Raw genomic sequence first — 21,474 nt, 5'->3', positions numbered from 1 at the left:
GGAAGCGAACCCACAATCTTCCACAGTCTCCTTACTGCAAAGCAGAAGCACTACCACGGTGCCACCTGTGAGGACATACAAAGAGATCCATAACAAATAATTATTGGTGTATTTTCTCTCAGTTTAAAAAGGTTTAATTTTCTTCTTAATAAAAATTTTAAGGCAGTACTTCGCCGCTGCAAAGCGCGGGTATTTTGCTAGTGTATATATATTATATATATATATTTGTTTTTTGTAATATTATTCTGTTATGTCATGATGTTGTGTTACATTGCTATTGCTATTTCAACGGATGGTCTCGCGTGGTGTGGCATTTGTCAGAGCGGCCCCTGCATGTGTCTGTCTGTGTGTGTGTGCCGCTCTGTCTGCCCCCTCAAACCGACTTTTCATTCGAGTTATTTATCTCATTTCTTTCTTTTTCTTTTCTAGTCTCGGAGCCCAAAGCACAAAGAGACCCACGGAGAGCCCGCCGAGCCCGTCTCAGCAGAGACCCCTGAAGCCATGTCCGAGGGGGACGCTCCAGGTCCCTTCACCAGAGGCAGCCGCTCGAGGGCGAGCCTCCCCGTGGTGCGGTCGACCAATCTGACCAAGGATAGATCACTGGGTAAGATGGCCATCTTGTTTTCCTTCTTGGGTGTTCTTGATGATGACCACCATGAAGTCTGAGTTCACTGCTACAACTTCCTGTGTGGGCAGCTTTCGGTCACAATTTCTGATGTTAAGCTGTTGCCATGTGTGGCATAGTGGGTAGAGATGCCACCTTAGTGTCCTTTTCGCTTGAGTTTCCCCTAAACGCCCAATCCCATTCAGTTATATTAATTTGCAACTCTGTCAGTGAACCAATCAGACTTTACTATGCTGTGTCAATCACTTAAAGATGGGGGTGGAGCCACAGAACTTTCCAGAAGAGTCCAAGCTTTTCACCGCATCTGGAAAGTTCCGTTCAGGGTGGTCAGGACACCACAGAGAGGGCCAATCCCAAGTGCTGGGAGTCTGCGTCTGCCCGCTAGAGGAAAGCTGGTGGCTTGTATTCAGTAAAGATGTCCGTCTGTTCAGATTCTTCTTCTTCATGGGGTCTCTCCTGCCCGGATGCCCGTTAGAGCATATAACGCCATTACCTATAGCACCATTTTATTTACTTAGCTGGTGACTTTTACAAAAAAGGTCCGCATCAGTCGGGTGGGGGTTGGGGTCTGTTTAGGGACAACTGTGACAGGACAAAGTGGGCAAAATCGATCACCGCAAGTGAAGAGAGCAGAACAAAATCCAAGGGAGTTTACGTCCACACGTAACGAGAACCTATGAAAGTCATCATCCGTTAGACAAGAGAACAAGGGGCTTAACACTCTGAAGAAGGTCAGATGGAGGTGGGCACCTCACGCCACCAGCTAGAAAAGAGGTTGCGTTTAGATTTGATGCCACACACAGAGGTGGCATCACCAGACCTGCGACCCAGCACTGGATTAACTGGTTTGAGAATGGCGTGGCATGTTAGGCCAAAAGAGCAACCACTTACACGTTACAGTGAAAGGCAAAAACAGCCCAAGAGCCAACATGGCAGCCTTAGGGTTAGCACACTTACTACTTCATCATTTCTTTTGGTTTTGTGCCACTCACGCTATTCTCATTGCACACCATGACACGACTTGAACGTGAAATTAAAAATGAAATACAATTACAGTCAAGGTGACTCACCTTAGAATTACCCTACAGTGGTGTGTGACGCCCCCTACAGGACTGATGTCCCGTTGATACTTAAACCCACTCGCCACAAACAGGATGAGGAGTGCAGCTGATGGATGGACAGATTGGTGGGTGGATTGTGTCCAAGTGGGTACAAAGCAAACTTCTGGCCAAAAAGAAACGAAACTTTGTAAATGTTTCACGGCGGTAACCTGCAAGGTGTTTGTGGCGAATGTGAAATGCGAGACTCCCATACCCTGTGGCTGGAGAAGCTGAAAGAATCCGAAAGCAGCCGGGGGGCCGGCAAGTCAGTCCTTGTGGAAGGCGTAATCGGCCCCTTAAGTCTGACATCATACACAGCCGGGAGGTCAAGAGGGTCTTTGCTGTTTTAGGTGGCTGTCTGTGCCTGTCTTGAAAGATGGACGAGTGGGGGGCACCGCCTGGTAAGTCAGAACTTGTCGGCCTTCAGTTGATTTTCAAAGAGATCCATACGTTTATATAGCACCTTTCATAAGAAATGTTACGTGGCACATTGCATATCATACCTTATGTGGCACCATTCATATTAATAAAATGTATTATTATATAACACCTTTAATTGCATACCTTGTATATTGCATATCATGGGATACCTTAAATAACACCTTAACTCTTTCAGGGCTGATGTCGACTTTTGTCAAAATTCAGGGGTAGAGGGCGGTAATCAGCTGTAAACTGCAACAAAACTCGTCCTTACATTTTAGTTTGAATCTCTTTGCTAGAAGAAGACTTGCATTGCTTTACTGATTTAATCTCGAATACCTACGCGTGCGAGAGTAGCGAAGAGTAAACAACTTCTAATCTGCCGAGAGACCAAAGCGATTGTGCAAATACAAAATGCTCCATGGACGTTTCACGTAATTTCGTTGAATAGGATTCTGACTTGTCGAACTCCAACCTGGAGATGGATATCAAAAACGACAGTGAAGTACCAGCGTCGTCTGATCGGTCCCCATGGTGCTGAACACTTTCGTGTAGCTGATGCGCGATACAGCAGCATTCCCCTTAGAGGACCACCACTTATGATGACAAGAGGTACAAACCATATTGCATCACACTGTGACCGCCACCCACCTGCTGTGCGAAGAAAGAGATGCCAAACATGCGCCAACAGCAGCCACAGCACGTAGTGACAGATGTTTTATGTTGATTTATGTGTGAAACCGTTGCTTTGTGTGCTTTTCAGAAAACTGACTTTTTTGGAAAGAATATTCAGCCCTCAATGTGTTAACAAGTTACTTTACGTAGCACCTTTTGTAGGATAACTTAGCTTATATAACACCTTTGATATAACCCCTTATTAGCACCTTTCATAGGATACCTTATGGCGCTTTTCCACTGCATAGTACGGCACAGCACGGTTCAGTACAGCTCACCTTGGCTCGGCTCAGTTCAGCTCGGTTTGTGTTTCGACTGCAGTTTAGTACCGCTTTAGAGTGGGCGGGATTATTCACGTATCGTTATAGTTGCGCCGCCTCTACTGCCGTGACACCGTGGAACTTTTACAACAACACGCAGACAACGACAACACTTTAGCTCGACGACGCGCAAAGGTAAGCATCTAAAAAAAGCACATCACTAGCTAACTTTTATCACTGTTGCAAAGCATAAAATGAACTTAACTGCCAGTGTAACATTAAAATGCTGATTCTGTATATTACAGATCTTCCACATTTTGCAAAAAAGTCGCCGCAACAGACCATCTGTTTGGACATTTAACCGTGCTTCAGAGTGGTGGGATGTGATTGTTCCCGGTTTTACAAACACTCAGTGGCTGGAGAACTTTCGAATGTCTGAAGAAACATTCATCCACTTATGCAACAAACTGCGTCCAGCGATGGAGAGACGGGACACAAACCTCCGCGTGTGTGTACCTTTAAAGAAAAGAATAGCCAGTGACGCAGTAATGACGATTTTCTCCGGCCAATCAGTGACCAGCAGAGTTTACATGTCACGTTTTGGTAACGGTTCGGCGCGCTTGGAACCTCGGCTGAGGTGGTCCTAAAAAAAGGACCAGGTACTGTTCCCAGTGGAAAACCCCCCAAAAGTGAGCTGAACTGAACCGTGTCGTGCCGTACTATGCAGTGGAAAAGCGCCATTAGATAGCACTGTTCCTAGGATAACTTAACCTTTCACGTAATTCCTTATATAGTCCATTTCATATAATACCTTATATAACGCATTTCATAGGATAAGTTAGCTTATGTAACACCTCTCATATAATTCCTTATATAACACCTTTCATTTAATACCTGTTATAGCACCTTTCATTTAATATCCTATGAAAGGTGCTATATAAGGTAAGTTAGCTTATATAACGTTCTTGACATAATACCTTATTTAACACCATTCTTATAATATCTTATTTATCACATTTCATATAACACCTTATGTAGCGCCTTTCATAGGATACGTTCGCTTATATAACATCCTTCATATAATTCCTTATCTAACTCCTTTCACATAATACCGTATTTACGTGTGTACCATGCGCTCATTTTTTCCCGAAAATTAGCATTAGAAAATCAGGTGCGCGTCATACACGAGGAAATGTAATTCTGTAATATTTACTTCTTCTGCTTGGGCTCGCGTGCTCTCTGTCCTACTCGTGCGCTCTCTCGCTCTCTCTCTCTCTCTCTCTCTCTAAACGCTTCCTATACAATCACAACGCACGTCATACACGGGGCTAAACGATTTTAGCGATTTTCTTTGTAAAAATTAGGGTGCGCGTCTTACATGAGGCCGCGTGGTACACGAGTAAAAATATAGCACTTTTCTTATAATACCTTACATAACGCCTTTCATACAATACCTTATCCAGCATTGCCTACAGTGGAGGCTCGAAGCAGTAGTATAAATTGACCTTTAGACATAAACTATTTGGGTATTTGTTGGCAAAGGGGTTTTAGGGAGTGGGCCGCCCCCCACCGGTTACAGTAGCAACTTTCCTATGGATTATTCATTTACTTGTGAGTGTTTATAGATAGAACTTTATTTTTCCCCTGGGGGAAATTTGCCTTTTTACAGAAGCTTTTAAAAAAAAAAAAAAAAAGGTAAATAGATTGATGAATGTACAGTGGTGTGAAAAACTATTTGCCCCCTTCCTGATTTCTTATTCTTTTGCATGTTTGTCACACAAAATGTTTCTGATCATCAAACACATTTAACCATTAGTCAAATATAACACAAGTAAACACAAAATGCAGTTTTTAAATGATGGTTTTATTATTTAGGAGAAAAAATCCAAACCTACATGGCCCTGTGTGAAAAAGTAATTGCCCCCTGAACCTAATAACTGGTTGGGCCACCCTTAGCAGCAATAACTGCAATCAAGCGTTTGCGATAACTTGCAATGAGTCTTTTACAGCGCTCTGGAGGAATTTTGGCCCACTCACCTTTGCAGAATTGTTGTAATTCAGCTTTATTTGAGGGTTTTCTAGCATGAACCGCCTTTTGAAGGTCATGTCATAACATCTCAATTGGATTCAGGTCAGGACTTTGACTAGGCCACTCCAAAGTCTTCATTTTGTTTTTCTTCAGCCATTCAGAGGTGGATTTGCTGGTGTGTTTTGGGTCATTGTCCTGTTGCAGCACCCAAGATCGCTTCAGCTTAAGTTGACGAACAGATGGCCGGACATTCTCCTTCAGGATTTTTTGGTAGACAGTAGAATTCATGGTTCCATCTATCACAGCAAGCTTTCCAGGTCCTGAAGCAGCAAAACAACCCCAGACCATCACACTACCACCACCATATTTTACTGTTGGTATGATGTTCTTTTTCTGAAATGCTGTGTTCCTTTTACGCCAGATGTAACGGGACATTTGCCTTCCAAAAGTTCAACTTTTGTCTCATCAGTCCACAAGGTATTTTCCCAAAAGTCTTGGCAATCATTGAGATGTTTCTTAGCAAAATTGAGACGAGCCCTAATGTTCTTTTGCTTAACAGTGGTTTGCGTCTTGGAAATCTGCCATGCAGGCCGTTTTGCCCAGTCTCTTTCTTATGGTGGAGTCGTGAACACTGACCTTAATTAAGGCAAGTGAGGCCTGCAGTTCTTTAGACGTTGTCCTGGGGTCTTTTGTGACCTCTCGGATGAGTCGTCTCTGCGCTCTTGGGGTAATTTTGGTCGGCCGGCCACTCCTGGGAAGGTTCACCACTGTTCCATGTTTTTGCCATTTGTGGATAATGGCTCTCACTGTGGTTCGCTGGAGTCCCAAAGCTTTAGAAATGGCTTTATAACCTTTACCAGACTGATAGATCTCAATTACTTCTGTTCTCATTTGTTCCTGAATTTCTTTGGATCTTGGCATGATGTCTAGCTTTTGAGGTGCTTTTGGTCTACTTCTCTGTGTCAGGCAGCTCCTATTGAAGTGATTTCTTGATTGAAACAGGTGTGGCAGTAATCAGGCCTGGGGGCTACGGAAATTGAACTCAGGTGTGATACACCACAGTTAGGTTATTTTTTAACAAGGGGGCAATTACTTTTTCACACAGGGCCAATTAGGTTTGGATTTTTTTTCTCCCTAAATAATAAAAGCCATCATTTAAAAACTGCATTTTGTGTTTATTTGTGTTATATTTGACTAATGGTTAAATGTGTTTGATGATCAGAAACATTTTGTGTGACAAACATGCAAAAGAATAAGAAATCAGGAAGGGGGCAAATAGTTTTTCACACCACTGTATACATATACCCCTACTCTAGTCTGGGCACACCCCAGGATCACTAAAAAGGGAGAAAATCTACAAAGATAGTAAACTTCTGCCTTGTCAGTCCCCGTCCCAGTGAGGCGCTACACAGGCGTATTGCTGTTGGTATAATGGAGGTCTTGTCGCTTTTCCTGACCCACTTCTGCTGAATGGTTTGCTGGCTGAAAGTCCTCAGTGTTGCTGTGTCACAGAGAGGATGTGCAGCGCTGTTCATAATGGCACTTTGTTTTGTTTTAATTCTCTCCTCCACTAAGTGAGTCTGCCCTTTTAGTTAGCGTGCTGACTCGGTGGTCCTCTCTTGAAGTGACATCACCAGCCCAGCACACCACACTGACCATCACAGAGTTGTAGAAGATGTGAAGGAGGTCACCACCCACGCTGAAGGAACGCAGACGCTTAAGGAAAGAGACCCTGCTCTGCCCTTTCTTCTATAGTGTAGTTCCTCTGTGTTTTCCGAGACCAGTCCAGACCCCTCAGTACTTGTCGGAGTCCCCCACCTCTACATCCCCTCCCTGAACAGTGACTGGACACAGAGGCTCTTTAGTGCAGTGAAACTGAATAAGCAGCTCCTTGCTGTTGGCTGATGTTGAGTTGCAGACAGTTCACAAAGTTCTCCCCCCGGCTCCTCTGTTCCATGCCCCCCCTTTATCAATACACCCCATAATCATCCGAGAACGTCTTCAAGTGACTGACCGGCTGTTATAGTTGTAGTAGGATGTGCAGAGATTGAAGAGAAGAGGTGACAGGCCTGCTCCTCGTGCTGCTCACACAGGACACTATAGGCTCATCCACCTGCACCGCTCTGAGGTGACCCCTTAACAGGGATGGCATTGAAGGCACTGGACAAATGAAAGCAAGTCCTCCTCACAGCGCTGCCAGCTTTGTCCGGCCTGGTGGAGCAGACAGATAATATTCAAACTGCAGTGAGTGGGTCCAGGTGGTCTACCACGAGAGGACCCCTGTAGTTACAGGAGCAGCGTCTCGAAAGGTCTTCATGATGTGAGAGTCATTTGGCGTAGAGGCTCCTGCCTCCTTTGGAATCGGACCACTGCAGGATGTCTTCCAAGGTAGCGGCCCTGTTGATAGTTCTGCACCTCTTATCGTTGGCTCGCCGTTGTTGTGTTCATTGTGAAGTTTCAGCGTGCAGCTCCTCTCATCGGTAATGAATCGTCTCCACGGAGGCTCCTCGTTTAAATTGCACTGTGCATTTATGCAGCACCTTTCCTGGTAATCCTTAGCTTATGTAACACCTTTTGTTGGTGGTCTTAGTTTATGTAGCAGCTGTCAATAAAGTCAGTCAGTCAGTCAGTCATTGTCCAACCCGTTATGTCCTAATACAGGGTCATGGGGGTCTGCTGGAGCCAATCCCAGCCAGGACAGGGCACATGGCAGGAACAAACCCTAGACAGGGTGCCAGCCCACCGCAGGGCACACACACACACACACTAGGGACAATTTAGGATTGCCAGTGCACCTAACCTGCATGTCTTTGGACTGTGGGAGGAAACCCACGCAGACACGGGGAGAACATGCAAACTCCACACAGGGAGGACTAGGAAGCGAACTCGGGTCTCCTAACTGCGAGGCAACAGCGCTACCACTGCGCCACCGTGCCGACCCCTGTCAATAAAGTGATTGCTTTAAATTCCCACTTTAAGTGAGGCTGTAAATCCCCTGGAGTTTATATAGCGCCTTCCTTAAGGTGATTGACTTTCCCACAGCAGACCGGCCGCCTTCCGCCTGTCCAGTCTGCCTATTGCTGTTGATTTCTTCTGCCAGAACTCCACCCGTCTAATAAACCCCTTCATGCAAATATGCCTGCAATTTCGTGCTGGTTAGCCGCCGGGGTCTTTACTCTGAACTGTGTAATATAATTCCTGTACCCTGTGGCTAGAGGAGTGGAAGGAATCTGAAAGCGTCAGAGGCTGGCAAACCGATCCTTGTGTTTAAAACATAAAAACAAAGTCAAACCTGTTTAATCAACTCGAGTGGTCACCCTGCCAGCCCTTGTCCATTGAGGGTCTTATGCTGACCCCGCGTGTGTGTGTTTGTGTTGCAGAATACACGTTATCTATCTCTGCTGAGACTCCTTTTATATATAGATCATTATTTTATACTGTGCCCCCTGTTGTCCTTTGCCCCCTATACATTTTATTTCGTCTCTCATTCTTCTAAAGGTTTTGCCCTTTTTGTGATGAAAGGCTCCTCATCAGGGGTGGATTGACTGGCATACCAACGTGGCCCAGCCCTGAGCTCTCTCTCTCTCTCGTATGTGTGTGTGTGTGTGTGTGTGTATATATGCCTGCTCTCTTGAAAAGCTGGCGTCTGCCCCGGCAGGATGTGGTCTCTTCCCCACAGTGGCTGGCGCGGTGAGGTTGGAGAAGGTGACTCCTCCCCAATTCTAGGAGTTTCCATGGTGTATGCTTGGTCTTCTCGGGTCTCCACACAGCTCCAAAGCTTTTTTTTTTTTTTTTTTTTCTTTTTTAAATTTATTTATACTGAACTCACTTCTGCAAGCCTTTCTTTGCCACCTCCTGGCCGCTGATTGGTTGTTGTTTTTCCCTTGGCAGATGTCCGCTATGCCACGGGTATAACGTTGTTACGGGCTCAGTTTTTAAAAGGAAGTGGGAAGCACAAATTTGAAAGAAATAAAATGTCCCTTCTGGCCCTTTGCTGGTTTCATCTGCTCAGTTTTGACACCCGTTTGAAGTGCCACTCGCCCCAATTTGTCCTCCTTCTGCTGTCTCTTTACGCCATTCCACTTGAGATCTTCATGTACTTATTATTAATCTTAAGAGATTTGGGGGCCGTCGTGGAGTCTGGCATCCCCAACGACTCAGTCTGAACAGCCCGTCACTCGTCCTGATTTTGTCTTGCAATTACATTTATTTGCTTAGCAGACCACTTTTATCCAAAGTGACTTACAAAAGAGGTCAACAGTCTGGGGGGACTTTCTCAAGTTGTAGAGGTGGGCAATTTAAAAAGCGAGACCTGACAACCAAAGATACCTCGCCTGGAAGTACAATGCGTAAAATGTAACTTTGAGGAATAAAGAACACCAGGGTTTTGGCCTCTGACTGGCATAAAGTGTTGAAATGCTGGGAATCTTACATTATATAGCGCCTTTTCGTTGATATTATTTTTATAACTAACATGGGATTCCACATTTACATAGAACTAGTTGTGCTACCCGTAATCAATGTTGACCTCAGCTTTACAAGCTTTTCCAGTGCACCGTCCAATGCATATAAAATGTGTCACTACACGTGTTCATGTAATGCACCATCTGTTGGAATGACAAATGCACTGCATTTTATTATTCAAAATGTATATGGTGCTCCTTCTTTTGTAATAGTAGAGACATAGCAACTGGACAAATGCACAGACAGACACACAGACACTTATCATTTTATTAAGATGGACTTGCTGTGCTACCCCTCTGAGAGAGGTTGAAATCAAAGTAGTCAAGAACGACCTCTGCGTTACTACAAATGTTTGTGGTGCATCACTTGTTGGAATGACCAATACAGTGCATATGTCTGTGTTATATGCCATTTGGTATGGGGTTCATAAAAGCTGTAATAATGTTTGTGATGCGCCTCCAGTTGGAATGACAAATGCAAGGCATTTAATTGCTAAAAGCGTTTGTGATGCGCCATTTGTTGGAATGACAGAATGCATACTGTATGTCTCTGTTATACACCTTTTGGTAAATGGATTCTTAAAAGTTGTACTAATGTCTGCGATGCACCTTCTATTGGAATGAAAAATGCAGTGCACTTTATTTATTACAAATGTTTGTGATGTACCATGTGTTGGAATGACAAGTGCAACGCATATGTCTCAGTCGTATGCCATTTGGTATCGGGTTTACAAAAAGCAGTGTTAATGTTCGTGATGTGCTTTCTGTTGGAATCATAAATACAATGATTTTTATTACTGCAAATGTTTGCGATGTGCCATCTGTTGGAGTAGTAGAAATATAGTAACTGGACAAACACACAGGCAGACACACAGACACTTATCCTTTTGTTAAGATGGACTTGCTGTGCTACCCCTCTGAGAGAGGTTGAAATCAAAGTAGTCAAGAACGACCTCAGTGTTACTACAAATGTTTGTGCTGCACCACTTGTTAGAATGTCAAGTACAATACATATGTCTCTGTTATATGCCATATGCTGTGGGATTCAGTAAAGCAGTGTTAATGTTTTTGATGCGCCTTCTTCTGGAATGACAAATGCAACATGCATGTCTCTGTTATGTGCCATTTGGTATGGGATTTGTGAAAGCAGTGCTAATGTTTGTGATGTGCCATCTATTGGAATGACAAACACATCACATTTTATTACTAGAAATGTTTGTAGTGCACCATCTGTTGGAATTTCAAATGCAATGCATTTTTCTACTAGAAATGATTGTGATGCGCCATCTGTTGAAATATCAAATGCAATGCATTTTATTACTACAGATGTGTGTGTGATCTGCCCACTGTTGGAATGATAAATGCAATGCATATGTCTCTGTTATATGCCATTTGGCATGGGAATCATAAAAGCAGCATTGATGTGTGAAGAGCCATCTGTTGCAATGACAAGTGCAATGCATTTTACTACTAGAAATGATTGTGATGCGCTATCTGTTAAAATATCAAATGCAATGCATTTTACTACTAGAAATGATTGTGATGCGCCATCTGTTGAAATATCAAATGCATTGCATTTTATTACTACAGATGTGTGTGTGTGTGATCTGCCCACTGTTGGAATGATAAATGCAATGCATATGTCTCTGTTATATGCCATTTGGCATGGGAATCATAAAAGCAGCATTGATGTGTGAAGAGCCATCTGTTGCAATGACAAATGCAATGCATTTTATTACTAGAAATGATTGTGATGCGCCATCTGTTGGAATATGAAATGCATTGCATTTTACTACTAGAAATGATTGTGATGCACCATCTGTTGGAATGACAAATGCAATGCATTTTATTACTACAGATGTGTGTGTGTGTGATCTGCCCACTGTTGGAATGATAAATGCAATGCATATGTCTCTGTTATATGCCATTTGGCATGGGAATCATAAAAGCAGCATTGATGTGTGATGAGCCATCAGTTGGAATGACAAATGCAATGCCTTTTATTACTAGAATTGTTTGTGATGCGCAGAGATATAGTGACCAGACAGACACACTATGGACTATACTGGTAGGGATGCAGGTGTGCTAATTACCAACTCCAGAGCGATTACCCTGTGCAGCCTCAGGAGCTGCTTCACCACACTACCATGCAGACCCACACCCCTCCAAAGCTCTAGAACTCTGCATTTTTCCTATTTATTTTTAAAATACCCAACTCCAAAGACCCCTCTGATAATGAGTGCAAGGGCAGAAGAGGTAAGGAAATCTAAAAGCAAACCTAGTCTCCGTATGAAATTCAGAAAATGTCCAAAAGACAGAGCAAAAGGTTAAAAAAAATAATCCAGATAGTCACAAAGTATCAAAAGCAGAAAACCACAGGAGAGCTTGCCAACGCCCAAGCACATTAATTATGAACTGCAAAGGACTGTGGTCCAGGTGGTTTATTTTTTTATTTTGATTTGATATACTTCCTTAATCTCACAGGGGAAACTGTCCTTTGTCAGCCATACAATTGATGGTCTGCCCACCTCTTGGGGGGACCACCCACCAAACACAAGGAAGATGACAAAAGCGACCTAGAAACTAAATGACCCAACAGTATTAGTGTAAACAAAGAACACAAGAATCAACAAAAAGGACTTAAAAAAGGCCATTGAACCCCAGCCAGTATATCAAAAGTATGCTGGAAAATCGTCATTCACTCGTGTGATTTGTCGCCCCATGCAGTATCTGGTTTTTATAATTGTGTCATCCACAGTTGACGAGATCAGCAGCAGCAGTCGTCGAGTTTGACACCCCCTCCGGCTAGAAGTCGTGTCATGTGACATCATCTTTAGAGATTGCTGGTTTATATAACACCATCCCTGGGGAGGTGACTTGATGTAGCATCTTTTCTTATTTGTTTAATAATGTCACATTCATTATGGCACTGTCACCAGCATTCAGTTTTAAACCCACAAGCCCCCAGCAATCCCCCATTAGAGAACAGAGTAAAAAAACCAGAATGTCAGGTTATATAGCGCCTTGATGTGTGGAGTACAAGTCACAGGAGGTCCTGCTCAAGTCTTTATAACACACTGGTGAGGCCTCATCTGGAGTCCTGTGTGCAGTTTGGGTCACCAGGCTACAAAAAGGACATAACAGCACAAGAGAAGGTCCAGAGAAGAGCAATGAGGCTGAGCCCAGGACTACAGGGGATGAGTTATGAGGAAAGATTAGAAGAGCTGAGCCTGTTAACTATTTAATGTCAGTAAATGTAAAGTAGTACACAGAGGAAGTAAAAATGTAAGGTTTGAATACACAATGGGTGGCGTCGAGAGTCCAACTCATGAGAAGGATTTAGGAATCACAGTGGACTCTAAGCTATCGACTGCCAGACAGTGTTCAGGAGCCATTAAGAAGGCTGACAAACTGTCAGGTTATATAGCGCCTTGATGTGTGGAGTACAAGTCACAGGAGGTTCTGCTCAAGTCTTTATAACACACTGGTGAGGCCTCATCTGGAGTCCTGTGTGCAGTTTTGGTCTCCAGGCTACAAAAAGGACATAACAGCACAAGAGAAGGTCCAGAGAAGAGCAATGAGGCTGATTCAGGGGCTACAGGGGATGAGTTATGAGGAAAGATTGTTGGAGTTGAACCTGTTAAACATTTAATGCCAGTAAATGTAAAGCGTTACAGGTAGGAAGTAAAAATGTGAGGTCTGAAGACACAATGAAAATCAAAAGTACGCCTTATGAGAAGGATTTAGGAGTCATAGTGGACTCAACACTATCACCTGCCAGACAGTGTTCAGAAGCCATTAAGAATGTCAGGTTATATAGCGCCTTGATGTGTGGAGTACAAGTCACAGGAGGTTCTGCTCAAGCTTTATAACACACTGGTTAGACCTCACAAGTTTTGATCTCCTGGCTACAAAAAGGACATAACAGCACAAGAGAAGGTCCAGAGAAGAGCGACTAGGCTGATTCAGGGCTACAGAGGATGAGTTTTGAGGAAAGATGAAAAGAGCTGAGCCTTTACAGTTTAAGCAAAAGAAGATGAAGAGGAGACCTGACTGAAGTGTTTAAAATTATAAAGGGAATTAGTCCAGCGGATCGAGACGGTGACTTTAAAATGAGTTCATCAAGAACATGGAGACACAGTTGGAAACTTATTAAGAGGAAATTTTGCACAAACATTAGGAAGATTGTCACAGTGGCCTCGGGCAAATCAGAACTGATAAGCTGTGCGGTGGCCCGACTTGTGTTATTTTTTTTATTCTTTGACTGAAACCCACAACTCCCATATAATCTATCGTCTATCGGGGGGGAGCGAAGGCTTTTATTATGTCAAAAATTTAGGTTTCTGGTTTTCGATGGGTCCCCTGATACCGAAAACAAAGATATCTCGATGACAGGTGTCTGTCTGTGTCTGTGTGTCACAGTTTCTTGAGGACGGTCCAGAGCTAAAATGGCTGGATGGAAGACCACCAAAGTCGAAACTTAAGCCCATGATGAGATAATGATGTGCTGTTTAGTTTTTGAGCCAAATTGTGCAAGAGAAAGAGGCACGCTAGAGGAACCCTCAAATACTGTCATTATACGATAAATTATGAATTCTTCTCGTCAGTTGCTACCATAATGACCGATTTTATGATCAGAAAGCTCAGAATTAGAGCTGTTGGGAATTACTGAAATGTTAGAGAATAGTTGGGGTCACTTGGGGGCGCAAAGCTTACTGACGCTCACAGCCAAATTTGTTTTTTCTTTCAGTTTTATGTTTAACTAGCTGTCCCCTGCAGCTCCACCCATGTAGTAGTGAAACAGGACAAACTTTCACCACTGTATCTGATCGTGTTCATCTCTGACGGGAGAGTGTCCTCCACATGGGAAGAAAAGCACATGGCTGTGATGTCTCTGGCAGTCAGCAGCTACCCTCTAAAACACACGGAGCTCTGATCTCTCTCTCAAAATCCTCGAAACGTTAATCCTTAACAAGCTGAAGGCAAGGTGCGCTCTAACACGTGGCGAGGAGCAGAGCAACTCAAACAGAGGCTGGCACGTGAGTGAGGTGGGCCCTGCCCAGCTCCCCCTACCCCAGATGCCCTGTCCAGCTCCCTACCCCTTAGCCACAGCCTCTCTCTCTCGGATCTGTGCAAATAAATCGCTGCTGCAACCAAACTGTGATTCTTAGCACAATGAGAGAAGTCGCAAAATCAACCAGAATGTTCAGATAAATTCTAGAAAAAAATCCGATCTAAATCTGTGAAGTAGTTCTCCTGTGAAAAGCGGACAGACAGACAGACCTGACTTGGAGAACATATATATATATGTGTATATATATATATATATATATATATATATATGGGTGGGTTTGTTTCCTGCCTTGCTCCCTGTGTTGGCTGGGATTGGCTCCAGCGGACCCCCGTGACCCTGTAGTTAGGATGTAGCGGGTTGGATAATGGATGGATGGATACATATACAGTATATATAAACTGCTCAAAAAAGTTAAAGGAACACTTTTTAATCAGAGTATAGCATAAAGTCAATGAAACTTCTGGGATATTAATCTGGTCAGTTAAGTAGCAGAGGGGGTTGTTAATCAGTTTCAGCTGCTGTGGTGTTAATGAAATTAACAACAGATGCACTAGAGGGGCAACAATCAGATGATCCCCAAAACAGGAATGGTTTAACAGGTGGAGGCCACTGACATTTTTCCCTCCTCATCTTTTCTGACTGTTTCTTCACTAGTTTTGCATTTGGCTACAGTCAGTGTCACTACTGGTAGCATGAGGCGATACCTGGACCCTACAGAGGTTGCACAGGTAGTCCAACTTCTCCAGGATGGCACATCAATACGTGTCATTGCCAGAAGGTTTGCTGTGTCTCCCTGCACAGTCTCAAGGGCATGGAGGAGATTCTAGGAGACAAGCAGTTACTCTAGGAGAGCTGGAGAGGGCCATAGAAGGTCCATAACCCATCAGCAGGATCAGTATCTGCTCCTTTGGGCAAGGAGGAACAGGATGAGCACTGCCAGAGCCCTACAAAATGACCTCCAGCAGGCCACTGGTGTGAATGTCTCTGACCAAACAACCAGAGAGACTTCATGAGGGTGACCCAAGGGCTCCATGTCCTCTAATGGGCCCTGAGCTCACTGCCCAGCAGCATGCAGCTTGATTGGCATTCGCCATAGAATACCAGAATTGGCAGATGCACCACTGGTTCCCTGTGCTTTTTACAGATGAGAGCAGGTTCACCCTGAGCACGTGTCAGAAGTGAAAGGGTCTGGATGGGCCATGGAGAACATTATGCTGCCTGTAACATCATTCAGCATGAGCAGTTTGGTGGTGGGTCAATGATTGTCTGGGGAGGCATATCCATGGAGGGTCACACAGACTGCTACAGGCTTGACAAAGGCACCTTGGCTGCCATTAGGTATCAGGATGAAATCCTTGGACCCATTGTCAGACCCTATGCTGGTACAGTGGCTCCTGGTGCACGACAATTCCTGGCCTCATGTGGTGAGAGTATGCAGGCAGTTCCTGGAGGATGAAGGAATTGATACCATTGACTGGCCACCACACTTTCCTGACCTAAATCCAATAGAACACCTCTGGGACATTATGTTTTGGTCCATCCAATGCCACCAGGTTGCACCTCAGACTGTCCAGGAGCTCAGTGATGCCCTGGTCCAGATCTGGGAGGAGATCCCCCACAACACCATCTGTCATCTCATTAGAAGCATGCACCGATGTTGTCAGGCATGTATACAAGAACACAGGGGCCATACAAAGTGCTGCGTACAATTTGGAGTTGCTGCAATTCAATTTGGGCAAAATGGACTAGCCTGCCACATCATTTTTCACTCTGATTTTTGGGCGTCTTTGAATTCAGGGCTCTGTAGGTTGATCATTTTCATTTCCATCAAACGATGTGGCATCCTTTCGTTCCTAACACATTACCCAGTCTATATCAGTATAGATATCCAGGAGGATTTCTTTTTCCATTTGAGATCTGATGTGTTTTCAAAGTGTTCCTTTAATTTTTTTGAGCAGTTTATATATATATATATACACACACACACACACACGTATATGTTCAGGGGGAGCAGCTATGGACTATTGGACGCTACATGGAAACCCCTCTGGGTTGGAGTGGTACCTCAGTCTCCCGCAGGGCTCCATGGGAATTGAAGTTTGGTGCAGCCCTGTTGGGATCTGGGGTGGCCACCAGGGGGTGCTGCAGCTGGGACTCCTGAGCCCTTATTGGCAGTGTTTTCCCCACAGCTGGAAGTGTAGCCGGAACTCAGCAGTCAACCACCTGGAGCACTTCTGGGTGGACTATGAAAGGGACCAGCAACCACCACTCAAGGAGCCTGAGTCTGGAGGAGGAGGACAACACCTACTGAGAGGAGTGCTGGAGAAAGAAGAGTGTGTTGTAGTGTGTGTTACTTTGGTTTATTTGGTGTGCTTTGGGACTGTGTTATACCTGAGGGACACAGGGAAGGGGTGGACCCCAGGTGAAGAAAATAAAATCATTTTCGTTGATTTTAACATGCCTCCATTGTCGATCTGAGTCGGGCCGGGCGCATATATAGCGCCTTTCACAACACACATACACACGTAGATGATTTGTTTTTTTCTAAAGTGTTTTAGATAAAGGTATTAAAGAGCAATTATTCAGGTTGAATAGCCAGCCTGACTTTTTTCCCCCCAAGCTTTTCGTTGGTTTCCTTTCTCCTTCAATTTTCTGTGCATTGCAAGGTTGTGTTCATCTGGATTTCGTTTTTCAGTCAAGTCAAGAGAAAGTCGTTTAGCTAATCAGTTATATTCCGCTTTACAGACTTGCACGATGTCTGTCTCAGTTTTATTGTTCTAGGAGACCCTAGTCATTCCCATCTTGGGTGCCTTTTACAAGGAATCTGTGGCCACTTGCCACATTCTGGTGGGTCTTCTCTCAGACTCCAAACACATGCTGTCAGGTCGAGCAGGAACTCCTAACTGCCCCATCATTTACCATCCAGGGGTTTGCATTGGCGGGGGTGCTGTGGTGGCGTCTGGTAGCCCTGCAGTGGATTAGGTGGATTCAGAAAGGAACTTCGGAAAACTATGAAGGAGCGTCTTTGCAAAGAGGCCTGTAGGGCGTGCACCTGTACTTTTAACTCCATGCGCACAACAAACCTGCAAAATATCCCCAACGAACTGGCACAATGCCCCCTTGTCTTGTCCCAAGTCAGAGTACCCGACAGTAGCACATCCCCCACTGCTCAGAACAGCCAACACCCACTGGAATCTGCACAACTGCCAAAGCTTATAGACATGGAAACAGATGCTCTTAATTTGAAGCTGCTAAGTATACGTTAAGAAAACGGGAGCCCCGCCTCTAGGGACCTGGGAGCGGACTTTGTGTCCTGAGCCGCGGCAGAGCCACCAGGGAGGGGAGAGGCGCTCAGGCGCTGGCAGGGCCACCACACACAGTACAGTACAGGAGCTCAGGAGGCGGACGGGCGGTAAGTCGGAGTTTGAATCTGCTGTCGAGTGCCTTTCACAAGGGGCTTTCTGAGACCTCTTTGAAATGTTCTTAACTTTGTCTGTAGTGTTCTTAATGATGGTGGATTTCTTTATGGTGTTACTGGTGATAAGAATAATGAGGAGGAACGTCGAATTGGGAAAGTCCTCATTGGACAGGCCGGGCTGGCCGCTTAGAAGTCGAAGAGAAAAGTCAACACGATGAGAAAATCGCAGGGACCGACCTGTGAACGCCAAAGTGGGCTTGGAATAGAAACGGAAAAGACCCCTGGGAGAGTCGATTTTTATTATTGGAAATATGAACTAGATACGTGTTGGGGTCTTTAAGGCGGGAGTTGGGCTTTTCTTTACTTACGACATTGTAAATGATTTGTGGAGTACTGGGTCTTTCCTTCTTTCTTTTCTTTCCTTTCCATTTCTACTGCTTACACAGAGCTATTTATCCTGAGCTTCTTTCTTTCTTTCTTTCTTTCTTTCTTTCTTTCTTTCTTTCCTTCCATTTCTACTGCTTACACAGAGCTATTTATCCTGAGCTTTCTTTCTTTCTTTCTTTCTTTCTTTCTTTCTTTCTATTTCTACTGCTTACACAGAGCTATTTATCCTGAGTTCGTTCGTTCTTTCTTTCTTTCCTTCCATTTCTACTGCTTACACAGAGCTATTTATCCTGAGCTTTCTTTCTTTTTCTTTCTTTCTTTCTTTCCTTCCATTTCTACTGCTTACACAGAGCCATTTATCCTGAGCTTTCTTTCTTTCTTTCTTTCTTTCTTTCTTTCTTTCCTTCCATTTCTACTGCTTACACAGAGCCATTTATCCTGAGCTCTTTCTTTCTTTCTTTCTTTCTTTCTTTCCTTCCATTTCTACTGCTTACACAGAGTTATTTATCCTGAGCTTTCTTTCTTTCTTTCCTTCTTTCTTTCTTTCCTTCCATTTCTACTGCTTACACAGTTATTTATCCTGAGCTTGCTTGCTTGCTTTCTTTCTTTCTTTCTTTCTTTTCATTTCTACTGCTTACACAGAGCCATTTATCCTGAGCTCTTTCTTTTCTTTCTTTCTTTCTTTCTTTCATTTTTCTTATAATGCCCATGTAATTCCCTTCTTAACCTTCTTTCTGGCGGTGATTGTATTCTGCTCCTCATGATGAGTGTGATGAGAGTGACTCGCCTGCCCCCAAGCCCACTCCATGCTGAGGGGTCTCTTGTCGGAGTTTGTGGTTGTAATAAGTATAAAGTAACTCGCTCTCAAGTTTGCGTTGTTCCAATCTGAAGTGCTGCTCCGCTTTTCCCCCCCGAGTGAGGCGTCCCAAGGTGTCTCTGACTTCGCGGTGGCTGCCGAGTCGCTCGTTTTCATTTCTGTCCACACAACAACAAGATGCGAGCCGAGCCGCTGCATTTTAAATCCCCCTGTCGTCCACTACCGCCCCGCCGTTGTCCCCACAGAGCGTTGTGAGAGTTTTGTCCTCAGTGTGTGCCGCCGTCCCCGCTTTTGTCTTGAGGTGGGACATTTTAGGACGTTTTCTCCCATCGTGGCGAGAGTGAGAGCTTGAGAAGAAGATGAGTCGTGTTTGGGGTGAATTCACGCCGTGACGTTTTTGTGCTCCTTATTCTCCACTGTGCTCTTCGTTGTGACATACAGGCGTGCAGGGAGTTAAGAGTCGGAGTTTTGAGGTTTTGCAATTGAAAGATGGTGTCAGGAAAGGGATACGTTTGTGGATTTCCACCAGCCTGAAATCATTTGTGCAAAATTAAAGGCAACGGGACAGAGCTGTAGAGCGGAGTTTATTTAAAGATGACGGCCGCGGCTGACTGATGTTTTTCCATCATTTCTGTGCTCGTGTGTGAAAATGAGTTAAAAATGGCCTGCACGTCGGTAACTGTCTTACTGCAACAACCAAAGAGATCAAATAGTGCGAGGAGGGAGCAACTGCCCGTTACGTTGGGTCGGTCAGGTTTGATTAAAAGTGAAATGAAATAACAGAGAACTGTGGAGGTTTGTAACGGCGTCCTAACAGACTTGCCGGACTCCTGCCCATAGCAAGCGCTGACCACACCCACCACACGACAGACCACCTAGATTGGGACACATCGGCACCACACTGGCACTGGTTTGTGAGTGCCATTCCTGCCACCAACACCCCCGGGTTTTCCCCCTGTACGTTGGAGGACCTACTTGCAGCGCTGGATGCCAATTAATGCCATACCCAAGTGATGGAGTGGTGGCGCTTGGGATCTGTGCTGGCAATCGGAAGGCTGCCGGTTCAAATCCCATAAATGCCAGAAGTGCCTCTGCTCTGTTGGGCCCCTGAGCAAAGACCCTTAACTTACATTTGCTCCGTCCAGGGTATGCAGTTAACCTGCAACCAGCCCGCCAACTTGCAGGGAAAACTCAGGGGTGGGTGGCAGGATTGGCAGTCCAGCCACTGTGCCTGTTTGGTGCTGAGGTGTCACCCGCTGCACTCGGGTGCCAATTTTGGTGCAGCAATACGTTCTCAGCACTTTCTCCCCACCTCTGTCCTCCTCTCCGGGATGACGCAATTGCAGATTAAGGGTCTTTGCTCAAAGACCCAACAGAGTGGAGTCACGTTTTACAGGATTTGAACCAGCAGCCTTCTGATTGCTGGCACAGATCCCCAGCACCACCACTCGGCCCCAATGTCCGCTCGTATTCTCTTGGCACCCATGAAGAGCCTCCGTTATTTCATGTTGCACCTTTCGCTGTCACAAAATGGACGCACTCTGAGGGCAGACAGATGGCGAGTCTTCTCTTTAGCCCGCGTAACCCTAACCCCTTTTCTCCCATTTGGAATCATTTCTGTGTATTTATTGAGATGGTATGTTGATGGTTTAAACCAGCGGTCCCCCACTCCGGGGTTGGGGGGGCGCAGTGGCTGCAGGTTTTCATTCTTACCCTTTTCTTAATTGGTGGGCAGTTTAGTTGCTGATTCACTTCTTTTCTATTCATTTTACTTGAGTTGTTTTTAAAGATTTGTTTCCCTGAATTTCTTCATTAATGATGGGGGAAAAAATGGCAAATGTATCAGTTTCAAGTGAAATGTGCGACACAATAATGGGTGCGGAAAATATTAAACGGCAAGATAGCTGGCTAAATAGGTAAAGCGCTATATATGAAAGAGGCAGAGAGGAATGGTAACCATATGTGTAGTTATTTTGTGTTGATAGATCGATAGACTAGTGTGAAAGGCACTATATAATAGATAGATAGATAGATATGAAAGGCACTATATAATAGATAGGTAGATAGATATATATGAAAGGCACTATATGATAGATAGATAGATAGATATGAAAGGCACTATATAATAGATAGATAGATAGATAGATATGAAAGGCACTATATAATAGATAGATAGATAGATAGATATGAAAGGCACTATATAATA

At 44.5% G+C, this 21,474-nt stretch overlaps 1 protein-coding gene across 12 annotated transcripts in view; it reads left to right on the top strand.

Moving 5' to 3' along the window:
- The window catches only part of si:ch211-285f17.1 (sickle tail protein homolog), a 464,466-nt gene that overhangs the window by 308,259 nt on the left and 134,733 nt on the right, over window positions 1-21,474 (top strand). For all 12 annotated transcript variants that reach the window (XM_039753955.1, XM_039753954.1, XM_039753962.1 and 9 more), the window contains one exon: window positions 430-604. In XM_039753955.1, the coding sequence (XP_039609889.1) occupies window positions 430-604 (175 nt within the window). The remainder of the gene's footprint in view (window positions 1-429; window positions 605-21,474) is intronic.

This window comes from Polypterus senegalus, chromosome 5 (assembly GCF_016835505.1).
Source record: "Polypterus senegalus isolate Bchr_013 chromosome 5, ASM1683550v1, whole genome shotgun sequence".
NCBI classification, from domain to species: domain Eukaryota; kingdom Metazoa; phylum Chordata; class Cladistia; order Polypteriformes; family Polypteridae; genus Polypterus; species Polypterus senegalus.
Note: the sequence above shows the minus strand (reverse complement) of the source record. Positions and strands in the feature narration are given on the sequence as shown.